This window comes from Carettochelys insculpta, chromosome 32 (genome assembly GCF_033958435.1).
Source record: "Carettochelys insculpta isolate YL-2023 chromosome 32, ASM3395843v1, whole genome shotgun sequence".
NCBI lineage: Eukaryota > Metazoa > Chordata > Testudines > Carettochelyidae > Carettochelys > Carettochelys insculpta.
In genome coordinates this window covers 12,497,543-12,513,469 of record NC_134168.1, presented here as the reverse complement: position 1 = coordinate 12,513,469, position 15,927 = coordinate 12,497,543, and the positions used below count along the sequence as shown (strand labels likewise).

Genomic DNA, 15,927 nt, shown 5'->3' with positions numbered 1-15,927 from the left:
AGCCCAGGCAGCTGACAAGGGATCTGAGGGGCATTTAGCAAAGGGCGAAAGGTGAAGAAATACGTGGCTGGAGGAGTGGGATTCCCCCGTTCCGACAATACACCCGCTGCTGGCGCTGTGCAGTGGGGTCGCTCTGCCTGCGGGCCTGGTAGCGGCGCCAACTTCGAAAAAGCGCCCGTCACGGCTACACGTGTTGGGCGCTATTTCGAAGTTGAAATCGACGTTAGGTGGCGAGACGTCGAAGTCGCTAACCCCATGAGGGGATGGGAATAGCGCCCTACTTCGACGTTCAACATCGAAGTAGGGAACGTGTAGACGATCCGCGTCCCGCAACATTGAAATAGCGGGGTCCTCCATGGTGGCCATCAGCTGGGGGTTTGAGAGACACTCTCTCTCCAGCCCTTGCGGGGCTCTGTGGTCACCGTGTGCAGCAGCCCGTAGGCCAGGGCTTCTGGCTGCTGCTGCTGCAGCTGGGGATCCATGCTGCATGCCCAGGGTCTGCAACTAGCTGTCGGCTCTGTGTATCTTGCACTGTTTAATGAAAGTGTGTCTGGGAGGGGCCCTTTAAAGGAGCGACTTGCTGTTGAGTCCGCCCTGTGACCCTGTCTGCAGCTGTTCCTGGCACCCTTACTTCGATGTGTGCTACTTTGGCGTGTAGACATTCCCTCGCTGCGCCTATTTCGATGTGGTGCTGCGCAACGTCGATGTTGAACATCGACGTTGCCAGCCCTGGAGAACGTGTAGACGTTATTCATTGAAATAGCCTATTTCGATGTCGCCACATTGAAATAGGCTACATCAATGTAGGGTTCTCATGTAGACGTAGCCAAAGTGTGTAAAAGTCCCTCAGCTACTGTTCATCTCAACACAACTCACGGCCCTTTCAGAGTGGACAAGTTCCATTGTGTATATTGGCTTTGAGTTTTAAGGACCAGAAGTGAATGTGGCTCCCTAATGCATTTGAAAGTCAAAGGCTGTGGGTGTACAAACTTCTCAAATGCCTCTGCAAAATACCCTGATACTGCCTGAGTCCATCACTTCTGCCTGTCTTCCTGCTCTTTCCAAATGGGTGATAAGCTCCTTCTCACAGGCTGTGTCTATGAGACAACCTCACCTGAAAACAGGGTGTATCAGCATGTGGCTCTGTCTCACTGGTGCCACATACCAAAATAAAGCCCTGCGTCAAGGCATCCCTGTACTCCTCCTGCTATAAGGTGTTCAGGGATGTCAGAATAGCACGTCCGCTCCCTCCAAAAGTGTTTCAAGCCAATGGATGCGTTTCTTAGACCTGGGCAGCTATTTTGGTGCACGTGTCAGGCCTGCCCCGCACTCTGACACTCTGATTGCAGAAATTGGGGTCCCACAAAACCTTACAAAATAACTTTGCTGCAATGCTCTCCTCAAAAAAAAAACTCCCCGAGGTCCCAGATTTCATGGCCCTGGGTAGTAGCTGCCATCACCTAAGTGGAAAAAAAAATCCCTTACCCCAGGAAGACGCACTTGGGATGGCTTCACGTGGGGGGTCCTCACATTCTCAACCTTCCTTTCAGAGAGAGCTAAGAAACAAAGAAACAAGGCGGCTAATGGCATACTGGGCTCTTTATTAGGGACAATGCCAGATCTAGGGAAGAGATTATTCCCCTTTATTTGACACTGGTGAGGCCACATCTAGAATATTGTGTCTAATTCTGGATCCCCTCCCATTACAAAAAGTATGTGGACACAGTCCAGACAGTCCAGCAGAGGGCAACCAAAATGATCAGGGGGCTGGAGCACATGATTTACGAGACAATGCTGTGGGATTGAGACTTCTTTAGTCTCCAGAAGAGAAGACTGTGGGGACAATTGATAGCACCCTTCAAATACATGAAGTTGGAGTATAAAGAGGATGGAGAGAGGGTGTTTTCAGCGGAGACAGATGACAGAATATGAAGCAATGGTCTCAGATTGCAGTGTTGGAGGTCTCAGTTGGATATTAGGAAAAAAAACTATTTCCCTCGGAGGCTGGTGAAGCACTGGAATGTGTTACCGAGAGAGGTGGTGGAATCTCCATCCCTAGAGGTCTTTACGTTCTGGCTGACAAAGCCCTGGGTGGATGATTTAGTCAGAGAATCATCGACTCCTAGGTTTCTAGGGGATATCAGGAGGTCATCTAGTCCAGTCCCGTTCGGACTAACCCTAAATAAATCATCCCAGCCAGAACTTTGTCGAGCTGGGACTTAAAAACCTCTAGGGAAGATGATCTCACCACCTTTCTAGGCAATACATCACAGTGGTTCCCACCCTCCTGGTGACATAGTTTTCCTAATATCTAACATGCACCTCCCACTGTTGCCCCTTTTTCTGCCATCTCACTACTGAGAACAGCCTCTCTCCATCTTCTTTAGAGCCCCCTTCAGGAAGTTGGAGGCTGCTGCCAAATCCCCCCTCACTCTTCTCTTCTGGAACTTCAATACAACCAGATCCCTCAGCCTGTCCTCACAGGTCATGTGTTCCAGTCCCCTCATCATTTTGGTTGCTCTCTGCGGGACCTGCTCCAATGTGTCCACATCCTTTCTGTACTGTGGGGCCAGAACTGGATGCAATACTCCAGATGTGGACTCACCCTACCCTCTTCCCCAGCTCAGTGTCACCCACAAATGTGCTGAGGGTACAATCCATCCCCTCTTCCAGAGCATTAGTAAAGATGGTGAAAACTATCAGCCCCAGAAGTGATCTGTGGGGCAATCCACTAGAAACCGACCACCAAACAGACATTAAGCCATTTATCGCTACCTTTTGGGCCCGATCACCCGGCCAGCTTTTTATCCACCTTACAGTCCCTGTGTCCAATCCATACTTCCTTACCTTATGTGCAAGAATTGTGTTAGTCTGGGTTGGCCCTGCTTGGAGCAGGGGCTGGACTTGATGAATTCCTGATTTCTCGTCGAGCTCTAGGAGTCTATGGCTCAATTATTCTACTGAATATTCTACAACAACTGAAAAAGCGGGTCTTTGCTCACGAAAGCTTATGCTCCAAAATATCTGTTCATCTATAAGGTGCCACAAGACTTCCTGTTGTTCTCAGAGCAACAGACCAACACGGCGACCTCTCTGATATTATTCTACTGTTCTTCTCAACCCAACTCACGGCCCTTTCGAAGTGGAAGAGTTGGTCCATGGCAGTCAAAGTCATAGCCTGGGCTTTTTGTCTCTTTACAGGAGCAAATGTCCCTTCTGTGCTTCTGAATGGTCTACACCAGGGCTGAACAGAGCAGAGCACTGCTTTTGAGAAATGTTAGGCCGAGGCAAGACGCAGGGATCACTCGAGCAATGGATAAGTGAGTGACAGGGACCAGGGTGAACGTGGGCAGTAGGTAACATAGGCCAGGGAAAGCACTGCCTGCCCAAAAAGACCATGGGAAGCCCACCCACTCACTGACTGGATGGCAAGGCTGGGACAACACAGAAAACTCAGCACACACATACTCAGGACGCTGCCTGTGGTGTGTTAATATTTTATTTGATTTTATTTTTTTGCAGAGCATTCAGGACACCAGTGTTGAAGGACAGGCAGGGGCACAACCCCTTTTGGGGCTGGGTTCTCTCTCAAATGTGACAGCAGTGCGCACTGTAACAGAGAGACGGCCGTGCTAGTCTATACACGATCAACACAAAAGAGCCGTCCAGGAGCACTTTAAGGACTAACAAAATAATGTCTGAGGTGATGAGCTTCGTGGCACAGACCCACTTCTTCAGATCTGAAGCTCATCACCTCAGACATGATTTTGTTAGTTCTTAAAGTGCTACTGGACTGCTCTTTCTTTGTCAGTGTGCATTGATTTGTCTCCTGGCTCTGGCTGAGGAGTGGGGAGGGGTCTCCAAGCGGCTTTTTCACCTCCATGTCTGACCGACGTGCCTCCAGCTTCCATCCAGGGTACACCCCACGATCCATTGTACACAGCCAAGCACTAAGGTACAGCCGCATTTGCTCCAATCCTTCAGACTGGGGCAAACTCCCGCAAGCCCTTTCCCAAGCTTTCCAAAACTACAACCCCCAGCTAAGGAAGTGCAGAAACAGATCGACAGAGCCAGACGGGTATCCAGAAGCCACAAGATACACGACAGACCCAACAAAGAACATAAAAGAGTATCACTGGCCATCATACACAGCCCCCAGCTAAAACCTCTCCAGTGCATCACCGGTGATCTACGGCCCATCCTGGACAATGATCCTTCTCTCTCACAGAGCTTGGGAGGCAGGCCAGTCCTCGCCTACCGACAGCCTGCCAACCTGGAACAAATCCTCACCGGCTACTATCGACCACACCACAGGAACTCTAAATCTGGAACCAGTCCCTGCAACAAACCTCGCTGCCACCTCTGCCGACATATCTCCACCCCCGACACCATCACAGGACCCAATCACATCAACCACACCGTCATGTGCTCATTCACCTGCACGTCTACTCATGTAATATAGGCCCTTATATGCCAGCAATGCCCCTCTGCCATGCCCATTGGCCAACCTGGTCAGTCTGTGCACAAAAGAATAAATGGACACAGATCAGACATCAGGACGAGTAACGCACACAAGCCTGCCCAGAGCACACTTCAGTCTCCCTGAACACTCAGTCACAGATTTAAAAGTCGCAGTCCTACAACAAAAAAACTTCAAAACAGACTCCAAAGAGTAACTGCCGAGCTCCAATTCATCTGCAAATTTGGCACCGTGAACAAAGAATTGAAGAGAGATGGGGAGTGGCTGGTCAAGCACAAAAACAGCTTCTCCTCTCTTGATGTTCACACCTCCCATTAGCTTCTGGACGGGGTCCGCGCCCTCCCTGTGACTGACTCCACCTTGTCAGCTCCAGACACCCCCTTTTCCGGGAACCTGTATAATTAGACCTCTGGAACCTCCACGACGTACATCTGACAAAGTGGGTCTTTGCCCCCTGTCTAAATGCTGGCAAAGAGTGAAGAGTCATTTGGTAGCTTTGACACATGTGCCTGGGCCAGGCAGAGGGATCCTGTCCCCCTCCCACACCCACAGGCCAGGCTGCAGCTGGAGCCCCAGAGCTCCCCCCAGCAGGGGCTCAGGCCATTGTACCATGGCCCCATCACTGGTAGTGGACCAGCCTCAGTGTGCCCACCTGTCCCCAGAGCCCAGTCCCACTGTCCCTGAGTGCATCGCTCCTGGGGCAAAGCCCCCCTCAGTGTCTAGGGCTGTGGTGGGGACCTGGCCCGGCACCAGCCTCTACCCCCAACAGCCGGTTCTGGGATTGGGACTGGGACCAGACGGGGACTTGATCCGGCCCCTGAGGTCTTCAGGACACAGTGACGTTGGGCCCAGTGTTACAGATCAGCCCTGGAGCCCACAGACCTACAGTTAGATGCTGGAGCAGCCCCCACAGCTTTAGGGAGCATGATGGGCCTTAGGGGAAGCTCCTACCCCCCCCCGGGTGAGCCTTCCCGGCAACTCCCCACAGAGCCTGTAAATAACAGCAGCTGGGAGTCTACAGGGGCAGGTGATGAAATCGCAGAACCCTGGGCGCCGTGTTAGGAAATCGGTGTTTTTCCACCCGCTGGTCTGAGACCCAAGACTGGAAACAAAGCGTTCCTGCCCTGCGCTGAACCTACAAAAGGGAGGGACTCAGCTCCTCACTTCCTCTTCACGGCCCACACAAGAGGACTCCTGGAAAGAGGTGAGAAATAAGGCTAAACTGGGGGGAAGAGCTGAACCCGACTAAAGGGATCTCAGCCTGTCTGTGGGCACCTGAGAAACCCAAACCGCAAATCAGCTGCAGCTTGTGCCTGGCCATTCTGCCAGTGTCCTGGTATCAGCAGCCAGGGTGAGAACCTGCTAATTCATAATCTATCTAACTGGGGCCTTACACTCATTGTGCCTCTTGGTGGGTTTGCCCATTAACCTGCTTCGATCTGTTTGCTAGCCCAGACAATCAACAGTTAGTAGCAAGTGAATGTGGGTGTAGTTTAACCTAAGCCGTGTGCCTCTACATGGAATATCGAGGGCAGAATCCCAGCCTGGTCACACACCTGTGGCTAATCCTCTGCACGCAGAGGGAGAGGCAAAGCCGGTTACAAGTTCCTCTGGGTCGGTGCTTTGAGCAGGGCCGGGCAGGGCAGTCGCAGTTCCTAGGCAGGGAGCTGGAGCTTTTCCTTTCTTGGTTACCACCAGTGCTGCTCAGAGACTCTGTGTGTAACTGCAGCTGGGCGTGTCCCTGCCTGAGCGAACACAAAAGAAGACTGGAATGTTGGTCCTGTGGCAGCTCAGGGGTCTTCTTAGCCTCCGTTTGGTACCAAAGAATTCAGACTGAAATGGGAGATTTATCTCACAATTGGTTTCTCCTTGTGAGTATTTCAGTTTTCCTCTTTTTGTAAAATAGACCTGCCAGTGGTCCTTTTCTTCTGTTATTCCAGGAGCTGTGCTCATCTCATACATCCCATCAACAACAAGAAGTCTTGTGGCACCTTATAGACTCACAGATGTTTTGGACCTGTTCTGTGGCATGTGATGAAACGGGTCTTTGCCCACGAAAGCTTCTGCTCCAAAATCTCTGTTCGTCACAATTGCCACAAGAATTCTTGTTGTTCTCAAAGCTACAGACTAACACGGCTCCCTCTGCAATACTTATCCCATGAACAGCGATTTCATTTGAGATCAAAAGGGCGCTCTGAATTAATTTCCATTCAGATGAGACTTTTCCTTTCTTCTATTGCTTCGTCTTAGGGATCAGGAATTCTTTGGACTCTGTTATTTTCAGTTTGGAAGCAGTTCTTTTCCATGCAAGGGAATGACAACAAAATAGCCCAAGATGAGCACTAAAGCCCAGCCAGGCAGTAGGAGCGCAGAGCTCCATTTCCTGTGGGCAGTGAGGACTAGCAATGGGAGGAATAAGTGGAAAATATTTGGCAAAGGTTATAATCTTAGCTCAGAATATCTGAAGGAAGGGTGAGGACGAGGGTGCAGCTGGCACTAGATGATGGATGGAAAAGGTAACACAGCACAGTGACAATGAAGTAATCAGATTTAGAAAAGATGAAGACCTGCTCCACCATGTGCCAAGTCTGAAAGAACATCACTGCTTGTCCAACCCCAGGGGAAAGAGAAAAAGTTCAGTTGTTCATAGCAAAACATGCAGAATAAGGAGGGACACACGGATCTCCCGTTAAGAACGTAGAGGATCAGACCCAAGGTCCATATACTCCAGTGTCCTTTCTTCTGACAGTGGCCAATGCTCGGTGCCCCAGAAGGAATGAATAGACCAGGTGATCATCAAGGGTTCATTGACACTAGGAACTAACTTCAAAGCTAACTTTGAAGTTTGGCAAGAGTGATTTCCATCCCAGCTACTCTCCATGAATCAATCCAGTTTATTTGCTTTCTGTGTGTGCACTCCATTATTCACCACATTTCGTTGCTTGTAGAATTTTTCCACCAATACCATTCTTTCTTCTGTGTGTGTGTGTGTGTGTGTGTGTGTGTGTGTGTGTTTTCTAGATTTCTATTTGTACTTCTCTCAGTGATCCTTTTCTGCTCATGGGAAAGCCAGAGGTGGATAAGTTGCATTGTAAGTCAGTGACTATAGCATCAGGCAATAAGGAATTATCAACAAGTGATACAGGGAAAAAAAAGTAGGAGATTGCAGATTTACGGGCTCTGATACCTTTGCATTAACATCACGGCTCAGCTACTTCTCTTTAAACACGTATCTATTTTCTTGTTCATAGCATTTGGAGACATAACAGCCTCTCTCTCACACAAACGCACACGCTCACTCTCTTTCTCTCTATTTTATCTCCTTTTATTTTTCCCTCCTGTTTTCTCTGGGTCTCTTTTCATTTTATTACTCTCTTGAGGAATTTTCCTTTTTATCACTCTTTATTTCTTCGTATGTGGTTAGATGTCAACATCACTTGTGCTCATGTACATGAGAGGAGGCTCGTGCAACTTATCCTGCTGTAAGTGAGATGAGCAAGAAGCTGAGAGAGATACACAGACAAACAGACAGACAGACACCCTCAAAGACAGGCAAACTAACACAAACGTATATACATGACAGAGGACAGCTGGACAGACTTTCATACAAACCACAGGCTGTTGAGTCTTTTGGTGTATGTCATAGGGGGGGATGTCTATACAGGTTGAATCTTTCTTGTCCAGCACCTACGGGAACTGTCCGGTGCGGAATGAGAGAATTTGCCAGACTACGACAGGTCAATATTGTCTAGCACGTTACCAACAATGGGTCGTCCAGCTACATAAAATCACGCAGGGTTATTGATTTTGTGGACTGAGAGAGTTTGGGATTATAGAGGTTTGACCTGCACTTCACCTGGGCCATGAAATTCCCAGTTGCAGTCGACCCAAAGGCAGACTGAGCACCTGAGCTAAAAATAGCAGCGTAGCCTTGGCAGCACAGGCGACGTGCCCAAGCACAAGCTGATCTGAGAGCTCAGATAGGGACACAGTGCCTGTCCCACGCTGCCGCTTGTGCTGCCCTGTTCTCACCATTGCTATTGTCAACCCCTCGTTTGCTCATCTGCCCAAGCTGGGAACTTAACCTCCTGGCTGCAGGGCTAGTGGGTAACTCAAAATAGCTTCCACTGCCCAGTGGAGGCTTTGTCACATGTCCTCTCCATTTGGAGAGATGACAGGACCACGACGAACCTATTTCCAATGCCCGTGTTTGAACTCGGAATAGCTCGTTTGCAAGCCAACGATTTCTGAGTTTTGTCTTCTCCAAGTCTCACTGCGGCACAGATACCAGAAAGATGTGTCGGAATCCCAGCCCCACCGTGGGATTTCAAGTGCAGCAGAGGTTGAGGGAGAGAGAAGGGAGATGGGTGTAATTCATTGGGTTCCTGTGCTCTTGTTCTGACCACTTTGGAAGCTCAGCATGTGTCTTCCTTTGACTCTTGACAACTTCGTTGTTGCAGTGGAGAGAAGTTGTGAGGTGAGGTTTCTGCCAGTACAGCTGACAGCACAGCCTGACCGTGCGCGCTCCATCAGTACTTCATGGTTTTCTTTTTCCAGATACACACTATGGCGAAAGCAGAAGGAAGAAATCAAACAGTCATCGTGGAATTCATCCTTTTGGGATTTGGGAATGGCCCTGAGCTGCAGCCCCTTCTCTTCCTGCTGTTTCTCGTGATCTACATTTCAACTGTGGCTGGGAACGGCCTCATCATTGTGCTAGTTGTGTCTGATCGGCATCTTCACACCCCTATGTACTACTTACTAGGGAACTTGTCCTTTCTGGAGATTGTTTACACCTCCACCTTACTGCCCAGGCTGCTGGCCAGTCTCCTGACAAGGGCCACACCCATTCCTGTTAAGGCTTGTATTGTGCAATTGTGTTTCTTTGGTTGCTTGTCCACTGTAGAAATTGTGCTGCTGGCGGTCATGTCTTACGACCGGTATCTAGCGATATGCCATCCCCTGCGTTACCCTGCTCTGATGAATGGCCGGGTGTGTGGCCAGCTAGTGGCAGGGTCCTGGATAATCAGCTTTGGGTTCTCCATAATAGGAAACACTTTCTTGTGGGAAATGCCATTCTGTGGTTCCAAAGAAATTGAGCATTTCTTTTGTGATTATGCACCCATCATAAAGCTGTCCTGTGAGGACACCAGCTCTGTGGAACTGCTGATATCAGTTATTGCTGCCATAGGGTCACTTGTCCCCTTGCTGCTGACTCTGACGTTCTACAGTTGTACCATCGCTGCCATCCTGAGAATCCCGTCCACCACCGGGAGGCAAAAGGCCTTTTCCACCTGCTCCTCTCACCTCATTGTGCTGACCGTTTTCTATGTGTGCGTGATCAGTGTCTATGTGGTTCCAACAGCCAACACGCCCAAGGCCCTACACAAAACGTTCTCTGTCTTCTACATAGTCCTAACTCCCTTGATCAACCCTGTCATCTACTGCCTCAGGAACAAGGAGGTCCAACAGTCCCTGCGGAAAGGGATTCGTAAAGTGGTTGCTTTCGGAAACCAATTGTCATGAGTGAACGTCTGTAATGGGGTACAACCAGGGAGGGGGGTTCTCTGTAGGGGTTCTCTGTTGCTGTTTCAATATTTTGGAATTTTCTTTTTCCATATATTTTTTTTTCAGTTTCTGCCTCAGGGGGAAAAGGACCATTTGCATCCTTGATAAGATCTTTACCCCCTTTTCTTTCTTTCTTTCTTTCTGTTACGATGCTACTTTTCTCCACTTGATCTGCAGTGCATTTTACACACATTTCTTCATAAAATACTTTTTCCAGTAAGAGATATTCCCCATGCAAATTACAATATTTTTCATGCTACACGTACAGCCAAATCACTCTGCTTCAGTCACATGTGAAATTGTGTCTAAATTGAACAAGGAGCTTTACATCTTTTGTGTTATTCTGGGCTCTTTCACTCCCGCTGTTGGCACTGATATTCATCCTCTGGTCTGGACCTTCTGTCATACATCAACTTCTCAAAAGGAGGTGAAAAATGTTACATCCTAAGTGGAGAGCTTGGACTGGGTATTATACTTTGCAGAGCTGCAGCTGGGGAAACAGAACTGTGGCAGATTGTGTATGACTGGGAATCTCAGTGTCTGCCATGTTTAATTTCCTTCCTGTTGCCGCAGCTTTTGCGTGATTAGGGAACATTAAAATAACTCCATCTAAATGAACTCCAATATCAATGTCAATATCAATATCAATATCAATATCCTCACCCATTCTAAATAGAGGGGAATAACAACTTCTCTAGATCTGCTTGAAATGCTCCTCCTATGCACCCCAGGATGCTATTGGCCTTCTTGGCTACAAGGGCCCACTGTTTACTCATATCCAGCCTTTCATCCATTATAATCCCTCTCTCCCATTCTGCTGTACTGCTGCTGAGCCACTTGGTCCCCAGCCTATAACCACGCTTGGGATTCTTCTGTCCTAGGTGCAGAACTCTGCACTTCTCCTTGTTGAACCTCATCAGATTTCTTTTGGCCCAATCCTTCACTTTATCCAGGTCACTCTGGATCCTATCTCTACTCTCCAACTTATCAACCTCTCTCCCTAGCTTGGTGTCATCCACAGCCTCTGTGAGGGTGCAATCTGGCCCCTCATCCAGGTTATTAATAAAGGTGATAAACAACACCGGCCCCAGAACTGAACCTTGGGACACTCCAGTTGAAACCATCCACCATCCAGATATAAGACCTTGACCACTCTCCATTGGGCCTGACCATCAGGCCTGCTTTCTACCTATTTTATAGTTATCTATCTATCTTACCTATCTATCTTATAGTCCATGGATCCAATTCATAGTTGCTCAACTTATGAGCAAGAATGTTGTGGGGGACTGTATCAGAAACTTTGCTGAACTCAAGGTACATCACATCCACTGACTTCCTCATGTCCACAGACCCACAGAAGATAGTCAGATTGGTCAGACAGAACTTGCCCTCGGTGAATCCAAGTTGACTACTTTAGATCACTTGTCCCTCATTCAGGTGCTCCAAAATTGATTCCTTGAGGATCCCCTCCATTATTTGCCCAGGTACTGAGGTAAGGCTGACCAGTCTATAGTTCCCTGGATTGTCCTTCTTTCCATTTTTGCTTGGGACCTTACACTGAAAGCCAGGGTGAGTCACTGAAATGGTCTCAGAAAAGGCTAGAAGACCTATCCATTCTCTAGATAAATGGCTTCTGGCAGAAATGGAAGGATCCACATGTATTTAGCTTATTGAAGTAAAGGAGAGGCAATAACTTATGAGCAGTCTAGACTTTAAGATAATTTAAACACACTGATCAATTAATCATGGAAACAGTTTCCGGTGGCTCATGGTGGATTCTCCATCATTGGCAAGTTTTAAAACAAGATTGGATTTCCCTCAATTTCTCGTCTAACTCAAAAGGAATTATTTTGGGGGAAGTTCACTGGCCAATGCTCCACAAGTGATCCAGCCAGATGACTGAAATGGGCCTTTTTCCTGTTGGGATCTGTGAATTTTCTCTAATGAGAGATGTGTTAGTTCTCTGAGAAGTATCCTCATTTTCAGTTCCACTTGCTGGGTTACATTCAGGAATCAGTTGAAACTCTACAGGTGGGATTACTTTTTAATCCCTTTTTGTCCTTAGAATGTTTGAATCTCAGAAAAGTTCACTCAGGACAATATAAACCATTGTCCTTGTTATTTCCTTTGGTTTATCTGAAAATCTCAGGGGTAAAGAATTATGGAAAACTTCTCAAAGAAGATAGTAGATGTGGTATAGATATTAATGAATATGCTGGAGTGTTTAATTAGTGCTACTTTTTGGTGGTTTTAATTTGCTGATGAGTCACTCTGCATCTAAATTGCCATAAATACTCAAAATACATTCATACCTTCCCAGGCGAAAATGACTCAGTGTTAAACGAAGGAATGATGAGGAACAGGTCGGACTCCATTGGGAGTCACCAGTTCTCCACGTTTTGACCTCACACAGTTCCTAGGCCTTGAACCATAGACAGGGCATTTCTTATCATGTATATTGGGAAATATGCCAAAGCTACCAAATTGCCATTCACGTTTTATCACCATTTGGACAGTAGCAAAGGCACCCGGATTCATATCAGTAAAAGCCCAGCTTAATATTCCCAGCCCCTTTTGCTCACGTGTTTGCAATAACTGGGGAACTGGGGATTTAAAATCACACATGAATAATTCAGTGGACTGTAAAGTTTCTCATTCCCCAGGTGAAGGACGTTTTGCAATTAGGCCCTCTGGTATTAATTAACAGCAACATTAATTGTGTCAAGTATCAGAGGGGTAGCCGTGTTAGTCTGGATCTGTAGAGCAACCAAGGGTCCTGTGGCACCTTATAGACTAACAGAAAAGTTTAGAGCATGAGCTTTCGTGAGTTAACTCACTTCTTCAGATGCTGGTCCTGGAAATCTGCAAGGCCAGGTATAAATAGGCGAGAGCAAGGCTGGGGATAACGAGGTTAGCTCAGTCAGGCAGGCTGAGTTGTATTGTCATCAGTAGATCTGGAGGTGTGAACTCCAAGAGAGGGGAAGCTGCTTTTGTATTTAGCCAGCCATTCACAGTCTTTGTTTAATCCTGAGCTGAAAGTATTGAATTTGCAGATGAATTGTAGCTCAGCAATTTCTCTTTGGAGTCTGTTCTTGAAATTACTTTGCTGCAGGATAGCTACTTTTAAACCTGCGACTGTGTGTCCTGGGAGATTGAAGTGCTCTCCTATGGGTTTTTGTATATTGCCATTTCTGATATCTGATTTGTGTGCATTTATTCTTTTACGTAGAGACTGTCCACTTTGTCCGATGTATATGGCAGAGGGGCATTGCTGGCACATGATGGCATAAATTACATTGGTAGATGTGCAGCTGAATGAGCCCACGATGGTGTGGCTGATCCGGTTAGGTCCTGTAATGATGTTGCTGGTGTGTATATGTGGGCAGAGCTGGCAACGAGGTTTGTTGCATGGATGGGTCCCTGAGATAGAGTGACTGTGGTGCGGTGTATAGTTGCTTGTTAGGATTTGTTTTAGGTTGGCACGTTGTCTGTGGGCGAGGACTGGTCTGCCTCCCAAGGCCTGTGAAAGTGGGGGATCATTGTCCAGGATGGGTTGTAGATCCCTGATGATGTGCTATAGAGGTTTTAGCTGAGGACTGTAGGTGATGGCTAGTGGTGTTCTGTTGGTTTCTCTCTTGGGCTTGTCCTGTAGTAGGAGGCTTCGTGGCACACGTCTGGCTCTGTTGATTTGTTTTCTCACTTCCTCAGGTGGGTATTGCAGTCTCAGGAATGCTTGGTGCAGATCCTGTAGGTGTTTGTCTCTGTCGGAGGGGTTGGAACAAATGCGGTTATATCTAAGTGCTTGGCTGTAAACGATGGATCGTGTGGTGTGTCTGGGATGGAAGCTGGAGGCATGGAGGTAGGAGTAGCGGTCAGTGGGTTTACGGTACAGGGTGGTACTGATGTGTCTATCGTGTATAAGCACGGTAGTGTCAAGGAAGTGGATCTCCTGTGTAGATTGGTCCAGGCAGAGCTTGATTTTGGGGTGGAAGTTGTTGAAGTCCCGGTGGAATTCCTCCAGAGTCTCCTTCCCATGGGTCCAGATGATGAAGATGTCATCAATGTAGCGTAAATAGAGCCGGGGTGTTAGTGGACGAGAGTTGAGGAAGCGCTGTTCCAGGTCAGCCATGAAAATATTGGCATATTGAGGGGCCATGCGGGTACCCATAGCTGTGCCGCTGATTTGAAGGTATATATTGTCACCGAATCTGAAATAGTTGTGTGTGAGTATAAAGTTGCAGAGCTCAGCCGCCAGATGTGCTGTAGCATCATCAGGGATACTGTTCCGGACAGCATTTATTCAATCTTTGTGTGGGATGTTGGTATACAGAGCCTCTACATCCATGGTTGCTAGGATAGTGTTTTCTGGTAGGTCACCAACATATTGCAGTCTTCTCAGGAAGTCAGTGGTGTCGCGGAGGGTGGGGGTGGGGTGGGGGGTTGCAGAGGGGTATTTAAAGATTGGGGGCCCAGTAAAAGGGAGGGCCAGAGCTGACAAGGTCTATTCAGTCAGGGTGGAAATGGCCCATTATCAGTCGTGTGTATCAAAAGAGGAAAAACCAGGTCAGATCAGACAGGGGCAAGTGGCCCATTGTCAGAGTCTAATGGGGAGATATTAACACCCAGGGCAGAGAAGCCTCCCCTCCACATTTTCCCCCCCGCCTGCCAGGGACACCGAGGTCCCCACCTCTGAGGTGGTGTGTGCATTTGGCATTCCCAGTCCGGAGAGCAGAGCCAGCTGGAAGGCTGACACGGGAACATGGCATTGTCTGCTGTCTGTAAAACAGAACTGAGCCTGGTTCTTTTCACCCCTGCTGTTCACGTAGATCTGCTCATCTCACACATCAGACAGACAGGCTGGGGCTGCGCTACAGTGGCCTTCTGCTGACAGACCCAGGGAGCGTCCGCGCTACAGTTGCATTCTGTGGCTTTCCTGGCCCAGGCCCCAGCTCCGGTGCAGAAGAGGGGGCAACATGGGGGCCAGGGCCAGGCCGCAGCACTGGGCCCCATCCCAAAGATAGCTGGGGGAGCACCCTAGCTCTGGGGGGTGGAGAACCAGCGGCAGCACTGGGTTGTGGGGGGAGGCTGGGAGTGGCCGGCCCCTTCCAAAAGCAGCTTCCCTGCCCTGGGTGTTAATATCTCCCCATTAGACGCTGACAATGGGCCACTTGCCCCTGTCTGATCTGACCTGTTAGTCTGTATCTTCGAGAGCAGCAAAAAGTCCTGTGGCACATTTTGCCTAACAGAGATTTTGGAGCAAAAGCTTTCATGGGCAAGGACCCGCTTCATGCATCTGATGCTGTAAACCAGGTAAGTCTATGAGGTGCCACAGGACTTCTTGTGCTTCTCCAATGTCAAACAAGGGTCCCCAGAGCAGCCTAGAGAGTGGGCGGATGCAGAGGCACTGATGTCCCTTGTGTGGCAGGACAAGCTGTACAAATGATGTTCCAGGGGACAGACCAGCCCCCCACAGGTGTCTCCTCAGGTGGGACAAGCCACCTGGGGCAAGTCTGCGCACGCTGTTGTGTTATCCCCTCTCCTTGTGCCACGCCTGGAGTGCCACAACCTGGCAGCAGCTCTTTCTGGAGCCTGGCCTGGTCTTGCCCTAGCAGCTGGGTGGTGGAGCAAATTGTTTAGTGGGGGACAGTTGACATCATGGACTCATTGAAGGTGTCCAGACCAGAGCTCTACAAGGCTGTCTGAGCCTTGAAAGAAGTTTGGGAGCTCTAAGAGAAACAAGGAAAAGGAGGAAAGGAAAGGGAGAGAGATTTTTTTCACAACATCCTCTAGCAAAGAGTCCCACAGGTTGCCTTTGTGCCATGTGAAGAAACACTTCCCTTGGGTTGTTGTAAATCTGCTCCTTACGAATGTCATTTGGT

General features: G+C 48.5%; 1 protein-coding gene across 1 annotated transcript; it reads left to right on the top strand.

Moving 5' to 3' along the window:
• The first annotated feature begins 9,046 nt into the window (after positions 1 to 9,046).
• LOC142004976 (olfactory receptor 6B1-like) lies at positions 9,047 to 10,006 on the top strand. Its single transcript, XM_074982650.1, has one exon. It carries the CDS (start codon positions 9,047 to 9,049, stop codon positions 10,004 to 10,006), a length of 960 nt encoding a protein of 319 aa, XP_074838751.1.
• The last annotated feature ends 5,921 nt before the right edge of the window (positions 10,007 to 15,927 follow it).